Raw genomic sequence first — 9,928 nt, 5'->3', positions numbered from 1 at the left:
GGATTGATTCAGGGACTGGGATAATTGGGATGGGAGTGTCAGAGACAGTGCGACTGGCACAGGACAGAGCGGAGTTAGGGCTGCTGCACATAGGGTCGCTATGAGTCGCAGGTGACTCGATGGCACATAACAACTAACAACAACAACAACACCCTTCCCCCCATTCACTCTTCTCCTTGAACAATAAAAGAAAAACTTTCATTGTTATGCAATCGACAAGAAGCTGCATTGCAATTCCAACATAATTTCTAAGCTGAGAGGAATAAAAGTATCAGTAAATGCTTTTCCAGACCAAATCCCTTTAACCAAATCAAGGATGGTGCTGCTCAGATCTTTTCAGGAGGCTAGCAAGGACTTTTTATTTGGAAGATAATGATGGATAGAAAAGTGTATACTTCCTTTGCTCCAGGATCTTAGTGCCAACCTGCTGGAGAAAATCCAAGATAAAGAGGCAGATCATTGGGATACCAAAGGCATAGTTAACTGGACACTATCTGGAGTCAATATGTTCCTAACATATTGGCTTCCTCCTCCACCCTTATGTAATGTTCACATGCATTCCTTCCTTCACCTTCCTCTAGCTGTTCCTGCCTAAAGGTTAAGTGGTTGTGAAAACACATGTGCTGTGTCTCTGCTGAGTGGAGGGGCAGCCGCAGATGGGCTGTCTTTGACGATGGGGAGGTCTTAACATGACCATTTCCCTCATGCCACCCTGGCTTGGTGAGTTAAGGTAACTGTGCTCTCAGACAACTCATGACTGTGCCCAAGGAGACTGTGTCCTGAAGCCTCGTGGGTCCAGTCTGCAGGTGCGCTTCCTTTACTGATTTGATGCTCTTTTTCCTACCCTCTGTAGGGCATTCACTCATAGAACTATTATTACTTGCTTGTTGCTGCATGTTGCTGATTCATACTCGGAGGAAAAAGTAATTTTATCTTCAACACCTCTTCCCTGTCATTTAAGGCATATGTTAATGAAAGACAGATTTTACCATCCCTTCTCCTCTGTAGCTCTGAGGGCACACTATGAGATTCATTATAAATGAGGATGCAACTGTTATTTTACTGCTATTTTTATTTATGACTACACCAAAGAAAGCCATCTTGCAGGTACCTTTGTGCCTCTTAAATCCCAAACCATATTCCAAGAAATGCTCAACATTTCATGCTTGAATTGGCATTAATGTACACCCTGTGTTTTAAATAAGATGCTTTCACTCATATTTTATTATTGAGACCCTGATTAATAGATTTTAGATTATACTAGAGCGGAATCCTTTTGAAGACATTTTAAGAGCGTCCCTCCAACCCCTTTGCAGATTTTTTTTTCTTTAAGTGAAGAGTATGCAAGTGATGAGCACTCTGGTTCTGAGATGCGAAGATGAAGGCTGAAACCCGAATTCAAGGGGTGGGGCGAGAGGAGGAAGCATAAGCATATGCCAAATGTGATGTGGAGAAGAACTGACTGAAAGGTTTTTGCTTTGTCATTCCTCTGTGCTCCTTTCCATTCCCAGTCTGTAACCGTGGACAAGCACAATCCACTTATCTCAGAGAATCACTGAATCAGCCGTTATCTTGAAGGTCACCTGATCCAAACTCCCATTCATTGCTGGGTTTCTCTGCTGAAATCAGTTGCTCTTTCTCTTCCAGCATCTTTGTGTGCAGCATTTGAACTGATCAAATCAAAGTGCAGTGAAATGAGAGCAGAGATTTTAGAATCAGGGCATTTGGGGTCTGAATTCTGTTTCTGGCACTTACTTGCTGTGATGTCCTGAGTAAGCCCCTCATCGTTTCAGAGTCCCAGTCTCATCTGTTCAATGACTATAATAAAAGCGAATTCACAGGGGTTTGAAGATTAAGTGAAGTAATGTGCATAATATATAAAACACTTAACACTCAAAGCTAAATTAAGAGCAGCTTAGAGTCTCAATAGGAACTAGGACCTGTGCTTGTGTGATTCTAAGGAGATGCTTTTTCCAAGGCATCACAATCTTTCTCCTGGAGTGAAAAAGTGTCTGTTGCTGAAGTATGCTGTATGCTGCCTTGTACGTTGTCAATGCTGTTATCAATAACAATGTCTCACTCATATTCAGGGTTTTAAAATGTACAATGCATTTTTCCGAGTAGGGAAAATACCCAGTCAACATGTAGTCTGCAGATGACTAATAGAGGCAGGAAGCAGAAGGAGCAGTGGCTTTGAAAGAGAAGTCTATTACTGATGCAAATGGGAAGTTATCTGCACTTGTGAGGAGCATAATAAACATTAAAACCAATTAGGAGTAACAATGTGTGATAGATTCAGGCTTCAGGAACTTGGAACTTGGCATGGAGTTGGAAAACCAACAGAATATAGCAAGGGGAGTTTAGGGGCAAGGATTTAACTTACTTGTTGTTTTAACAGTTCAAATGGTTCAGACGACTTTTCTGTTTTGCCCCCAGGAAGCTTACTATTTGCATGTGGGTGGATTTTCACATACAGACTAGAACATAGCCAATGATTTAGATTACATAATCTTAAAGCCAGGAGAGCTTCACAATTTAGAGGCAAAGCATATGGAGCTGAAAAAAAGTGAGGCAAGTAAGTTCTCAGAAGTCAACATTAACAGGGTGTCTCAATATAACAAATGTGCCTTACTGAATGCAAAACTTTTCTTAATAAAAACTGCCATCTTGCCTTTCTTATAGCCTTCTGAACCATCGCTTTGTATGTGAGAATGTTACATTTGAACAAAGCTCAAAGGGGAATTTATAGAAATGGAGAAAAATTAAGGGTGTATTTTCAATAAAGCATATTCTGCTTTTAGTTCTCTATAGCAAGGAGATAAAGGAATATCCCTTTTCCTGTTAGAAAGAAAACAGTCCTTTAAAAAAATTTTTTTTTTATTGTATTATTTTTACGTGTACCGTCAAATCAGATCTGACTGGTACAGGAGATTGCTCCCTCCTTCTCCAGCAGAGCATCTGGTGGATTTGAACCACATACCTCTGGGATTACAGTGCAGTGTCTTGCCACTAGGCCACCAGAGCTCCCTTAGAAAACAGTCCTTTTGAATTACAGCTTCCTCAGATGACTTTTAAAATATCAAACTCTGATCCTAGCTTTTTGGATATGATGGAGAAATTAAGAGTTTTGTCAGTTTTCAAATATTTTAAATTAACTTCCAAGCAAATACGTTTGAAACACTTCCTAGTTTCTTAATTTCTTTAGGCAAATTTACACATGAGGTCTTTCCCTTTTCTTTTACTGCCAATACCTGTATTTTCCGCTTTAGGTAAGTAAGACTGAAAGAGACTCTAGAATACACTGGTGGAAATGGCCTTACTGTGCAGGCGCGTGGTATAGGAAGTCTACACTGGATGGGGACCAAAAGAGCCCAGTTTGTGTCTCACAGTCCAAATTTGGTTGATGTATTTTTGAAGTTTCTAAAGGTTAACTCTCATGCTGTAATACATTACAGAACTACAAGAAGCTGATTTTTACCGTGCCAGTCAAGAGACTGGCTTGAATCTGCTATTTAGGACTAAGAGAGACAGTACAATTTACATGTGTGAGAATGTGAGAATAATTTTACCTTCTGTTGTTTTTAAAACTACCTTGGGCCATGATTTTTAAATTGAGGCACAAGAAGATGTCTGAGGTTACCATAGCAACATTAACTTATCTAAACTGCCCTTGTTGTATATAATCTTTTTTATTACCAGTTTGACTTTTAAATGTATACTTTAATTATGAACTGTAACTGAATTAAGAGTCTTAAAATTTTTCATTTTTACATTTACTGATTTATGCATGTTTAAACAGAAATCTTGATTTATTTCTGAGGACTTGCCACCAAGCCTACTTATTACAAAATCCTTTATGTGGTCTCTCTTACCACATAAATGGATCCCCATTCCATTCTATGATACCTCCAAATTAGTCTCATGAACATTTACAACTTAGCATAGTAGGTCAGAATAGAAATAAAAAACCTGCTCATATAGCTTTAGTTAAGAACTAGAACCTAATGACTTAGTTGCTATTCAAAGGTGTCTATAAGTTGACTCCCCCAAGTTCTCAGGAATGCCTTACTCTAGACAATTTCATCATTTCACCATATTCTGAGAAGGCATATCCAAAGACCATGCCTTAGGTTAGGTTCTCCAGAGAAGCAAAGTCAGTGCAGCTTTGTTTAATAATTTATTTCCAGGAAATGGCTTACAGGCTTGTAGAGGCTGGTGAGTACCAAGTCTGTGGGTTAGAGAGAGGGTTTTTCCCCTCTTCACTGCACACCACTCCTGGGGTGACTTCCCCTATACTGGATTTGGCTATGATCAGAGTGTTGTATCCTATCCTAAAACTCTTAGATCAGGGCTAATTATATCAGACCACATCATGGGGAATAACGACATCATTATAAGACTGTGTCTATTCTTATTTCATTTATACCACAGAGGTTAGAATTTATATCACACAGGCAATTTACATTATCCTAAAAATATCAAAATCCACGGACAAGTTGATAACCACCACAGACCAGAAGCCTGGTTCTTTTCCATTCCTTTTCCTAAATTAGCTATGCCTATCTTTTGAATTACTATTATTACAGATATGTGCCACTAAACACTCTGAGTAAAGATTTACTGTGATATGCAAAGGGCTGCCACGAGTTGGAATTTATTTGATGGTAACTAGTTTATTAGTATCATAGGGACAATGGCAACATTGGTGTCATTATAATTTTCAAGCTGTGACTAGATACCATCTTTCCACTAGTTTTTTTTTTTAATAACAATATCTTGATTTGCCTTTGGATAAATTTTCTCCATTCTATACTTTGTAGTGGCACTATTTTATGTAAGCTGCCCGGTCCTAGCCTATCAAGACATGAAGACACAACCCAACTTTAACCAATCACATTATTTGAGGAAATTTACGTGAATTTTAAAAAAAGGAAAGTAGTTGGGTTGAAAACAGTCCAGTGGTGGTCCTTGTAAGAGATAACCCACTTGTGACTGATTTGTAACCAATGTATACTCTTTTGTTTGTAAGATATCAATAATTACTTATACATTATTTTAGATTATGATTTAAAGGTGTGGGATATGGATGTTTTGCTTTGCCACGTAGGCCTTATACATGCTTCCTGAAGACAGAGCCTAGTTCACCATCATATTACACATAACTCAGCTAATATAAGTGCTAAGTAAATATTTATGCAACAAATGAGGAAAGTCTATTTTTATGCAGTATAATTTTACAAGTTAACATATCTTTTTTGAGGTAATAAAGAAATTTTTCTTTAGTTTAAGCAATTTCTTGAGTCTGATAGTGGTCTTAAAGAGAGTTTGAAGCAACTCAGACATCTATGAATAGCCTGATGATATTATTAGCATGGATCACACTTCCTCAATTTTAGGAAAGGAAAGAGAAAACGAAAATTCTATTTCAGACATTCATATCTGAATTAAAACAAAAAAGAACTTGTGGGAATACAGACAAAACAACAAACAAAAATCAACATACCTTGATACTGAGTTTGTTGAGATTTTCCCTGGAAACAAGGCATAATGCCTCTCTGATATCAGATGACAATGGGTGACAGTTTGGCTGTGTTTGTGAACTGACAGAAGTCTAATGTATATACAAAGCAGTTAACTTTTTTTTCACTTTCAAAAAATGACAAGACTTTTCAAAATTATCTAATAGATCAATAATTTAATTGAATGATTAAAAATTAAAACAAAATGGCTAGACACAATAAACACAAAAAAGTCTGTGTTCTGAAAATACAGACTACCATACATTCCTCCAATCACATAACATGTACTTAAAATGCACAGAAGAATTCACCCATGATAAAATAGTTAGAGACACAAATTATCTTCTTCTGTCTTTTGAGAAATGAAAGCTCTGCAGAAATCTTTGAGCACTGCAGTCCTCTGGGTTTTTGTGTTAACATGGTATATAGTTCAGTCATCAGAAAGGAGTGAAAGAAACAAACTGGAGTTGTTTTGAGTCACATGAAAGGGTTTCTGGAATTTGCCTTGAACCCACACTCGGTGCATTTTCACTTGTTTTTTCCTATTAACTTGTAAGCGACGATCAACCAGATTTTGCTTCTCGTCTAGCCCAGCCTTACAGAACAGGCTGTGGACTTCCCCTGTGAGATAAAAATGGCCTTCAGATATAGGACATGTGACTGGAGATGAGGGAGGAGGCTAAGAGTTAATGAAAAACTGATAGAAGGACTGGACATTTACATTTTATTTTTATCTAGAAACATTCTGTAGTACAACTTGGTAAAGGACACCTTGAGAAAACACTGGGTTTCTCACACTCCAAAAAAACACACCAAGTGTAAACAGGTTAACTCAGTAGGCATAAACAGACATACAAGTTATATTTGAACAGTACGTCCTTTCTGAATTTTTCTTGATTTAACTAACTCTGTGACAGTTAAACACAGATTTCACTCACTCACTCACTCACTCACTCACTCATTATTGTTGAGTAGGAATCAGCTCACAGCTGATCCTCTAGTAGGTTTTCAGAAGCTTTAAACTACTGGTGGATTTGAATCTCCTATCCTTGGGTTGGTAGTGTAACACCTTACCCGCTAGGCAACTAGAGCTCCCTGTTCTTGATCTAGAGAGACCCCAAATAGTGCATCATGTATTCACATAAATTTGGAGATAGTCTTGAAAATGGGACAGATTATATCTTCACTTGGGTTATAAAGGTGAAACAAGTGACTCCTAAAACAGTTACAACTAGAAAAAATTGAAAGGGTGATTTTCAAGCTTTTATCTAGAATATTTACAGGTACTGAACTGTGAAAACATGTGATTCTTAATCAACCACTGAAGTCTCCTGCTCACAGTTTTTAATTTTTTTTCTTGCAAATAGTAACCATAGAAAGACTTAATAGTTAGCTACTTCCTCTTGTAGGTAAGCATACCTTTTGTGAAGAAATATGCTCTGGTACCATCTCCTCGTACATAAAAATTTTCAGATAAACAAGACCCTACATAAGAAAGAACAGTGAAAAGAGAAAGTTAGCATTCTTTGAAATGAAATATAAGGATGACATTCTTTAAAACACATGGAAATAACAAATGGAAAAGTAAATATTACCTTTTTTAAAGCGAAGCTGAGTCTTATCATATCTTCCATAGTCCCGAAATAACAACATTCCTCCAGGTTTCAGCAACTTGGATAATCGGTTTACAACACTTTGCATCCTTTAAGAAGAAAACAAGTGAACTCTTTGGAAATTTTATCTTATATAATAAAGTTAACTTTCTTGAAGATAAAATAAGAACTTGATAAAGCTTGATTAAAACTACAAACCACAAGCATAAAGGCAACAAAAGTAAAAGTGCAGAAGGAAAAAAGAATACCAACTTGCTAACTGACCAAAATGAAAGCTGAGGCTATCAAGAAATCCCCCATATGACCAAGGTGGTAATGTACATGGTAGATGGATGGCATAAAAACTGCTAAGTCTCAGAAAGTGCCCTGATATTTACATTCAAGGATGGTCATTCTAAGGCAGATAAGAATGGAAGATATTTTCTTTCCCTTACAAGATAAGAAAAATATAACAGTCATATCAAATTGTATATAATTAAATACTGCTGTTGCTTTGTATCCTTGAGCTGGAATTAACCCAAAGCTGATCCTACAGCAGGTTTTCATAGACAGTAAATGGCATGGGAGGAGACTGCCCATCCATTTCCCACAGAGAAGCTGGTGGATTTGAACCATGTTCCTTTGGGTTGGCTCCTCCGTCTGACTTCTTCACTTAGGTCAAAGGATCTATAAATCACTAATGTATAACCCAGGAGAAATATTTTTGCCCTTTCTTCCATTTTTATGTATTTATTTTTTTTACATTGTGCATCACTCATTGTGCTGCTCCTTTTTTTTTCTTCTTGACTTCACTATCCTCTTCACCTTATCCAACATCAACCAGATAACCATTTAGTTTACTCAACTCATGGCAAGTGCATATTTATCAGAATGGAACTACATTCTATTGGGCTCTCAGTGGCTGATTTTTCAGTGGTAGGTCTCCAAATCTTTCTTCTAAGTGGACTTCTGAGTGGATCTGAACCTCCAACGTTTTGGATAAATTCAGCTGAGCTCATTAATCACTGGCACCACTTGGGGACTTAAGCCATCACATTCTTTTTTTGTTGTGACATCTTTGACATTTGATCTCTCTTATGTTTCCTTTTGATATTCCCCCAGAGCAAAACACTATTTCCTCAGGGCAGGAAATGGAAAATCCTCACTCTCCTCCTCATGAATTCTTTCTGCATAGTCCTCAACAAATGATCCTACTATAATCAACACCCACTGAAGCACTAGTCAAGCAATCAATCAAATGATATATTGTATTGAGCAAATCTGCTACAAAAGACCTCTTTAAAGTATTATAAAAACCAAGATGTCAGGCACACTTGATTTAAGCCATGGCATTTCAGTCACCTCACATGCATGTGAAAAGTCAGGCAGTTAATAAATACACTGAAGAAAATGGGCACCTTTGAATCATGGTATTAGCGAAGACCACTAAATCGGCAACCGGCAGAGTGAACATATCTGTCTGGTAAGGCTTTATCTCACATACTTTGGATATATTATCAGGAAAAGGACCTCACTTGTGGTATAGTGGAGAGTCAGTGAAAAGAGGAAGATCCTTCTACAAAATGGACTGATATCATAGCTGTGATAATAAACATGAGAATGAGAATGGTGCAGTACTAGGATTGTTATGAGACAACAACAAACACCAACAACATTTGGTTTAAAATGGTGATTGATTTGGTCAAATCATTCCCTTGATAAAATTTTTTTTATTATTTTAATTCATAGGATAAAATATTAACTTCTTTGTTGAATCCTTAAAATATGTAAGTACTGACCCCAATTAATCTTCCCAACATTTCCCTACAGCTCATCAATCTAAAGCATTTGTTCTAGCCAAAGTGTTCTATGTTCATCTCTGAACAGCCATCAATGCCTTTGCTGATACAGCTACTCAAAGAATTCTCTTATGTGCATTCTTGGCCTATTTAAATTCTGCTCATACACCAAGGGCCAGCTCTCAATACTTGGAAAGCCTTTACTTCTTTTCTCTGTATTCTTGTAACATTTATTATTCTTATAACATTCTACTCTACCAGCTCTCAATTAAACATAACCTCTGGTAACTGTCCTTGATTTGTGCTTATAGTTAAAGGTTCCTATGATACTGGGCCTGATAGGCCAACGCTTTCAGATCTCTTAACAATGCTGAGTGACTGGCAGTGACTTCATGTAGAACTCTACTGAGGAAGACTCTGAAGTCTCAGTGGGAATGAGAGAATATAAAGTTGAGTGTTGATGGCTGCCATGGGCACATGACGGTAAACAGCAGCCTGTGCACTGAATCTTTGCCATTCTGCTTTATCCAAGCCAGTTAGTCTCAGGTTTTCTTCTTTTAAAAAGGATGGGTTTGAATCACGTAATCTATAAACACCTATAAATGAAAACATTGTTCAGTGGAAGAGTGAGGGGGGAAGCCATGATGTCATGTTATGAGGGAACAGTAGTAAGAAATTAAAGCAACTATGAGAACAAGAGAGAAATATAACAGAAAGAGGTAACATGATTAGGTTGAAAAGCTCTCTCAAAAAAAAAAAATCCATGTGAGAACTAAAAAGAAAAGTGCTTTTTACCTTGTTTACTTTATTACAAATTAGTCATAACTATTGTTTTTCTCTTGTCTGAAGCAAAGGAGAACGATGGAAACCAAAGATCCAAGGAAATAATTGGCTAAAAGCAAAAATGAGAAAAGAAGGAGGGACCAGGAAATGGGACAGAAGGGAGTGGAATGATGAGAGTGCTGACACTGCAGGGGCTATTATCGATGTCATGAACAACCTGTGTATAAACTATTGA

At 37.3% G+C, this 9,928-nt stretch overlaps 1 protein-coding gene across 1 annotated transcript in view; it reads right to left on the bottom strand.

Moving 5' to 3' along the window:
- Positions 1–6,937: 6,937 nt before the first annotated feature.
- METTL8 (methyltransferase like 8) overlaps positions 6,938–9,928 on the bottom strand; it is a 78,484-nt gene continuing 75,493 nt past the window's right edge. The window contains exon 7 of the mRNA XM_006878848.1: positions 6,938–7,004. Within this exon, the coding sequence (XP_006878910.1) occupies positions 6,989–7,004 (16 nt within the window). The 3' untranslated portion in view covers positions 6,938–6,988. The remainder of the gene's footprint in view (positions 7,005–9,928) is intronic.

Source organism: Elephantulus edwardii, unplaced genomic scaffold (assembly GCF_000299155.1).
Source record: "Elephantulus edwardii isolate Elephantulus edwardi_28Jun2011 unplaced genomic scaffold, EleEdw1.0 scaffold00001, whole genome shotgun sequence".
NCBI lineage: Eukaryota > Metazoa > Chordata > Mammalia > Macroscelidea > Macroscelididae > Elephantulus > Elephantulus edwardii.
Note: the sequence above shows the minus strand (reverse complement) of the source record. Positions and strands in the feature narration are given on the sequence as shown.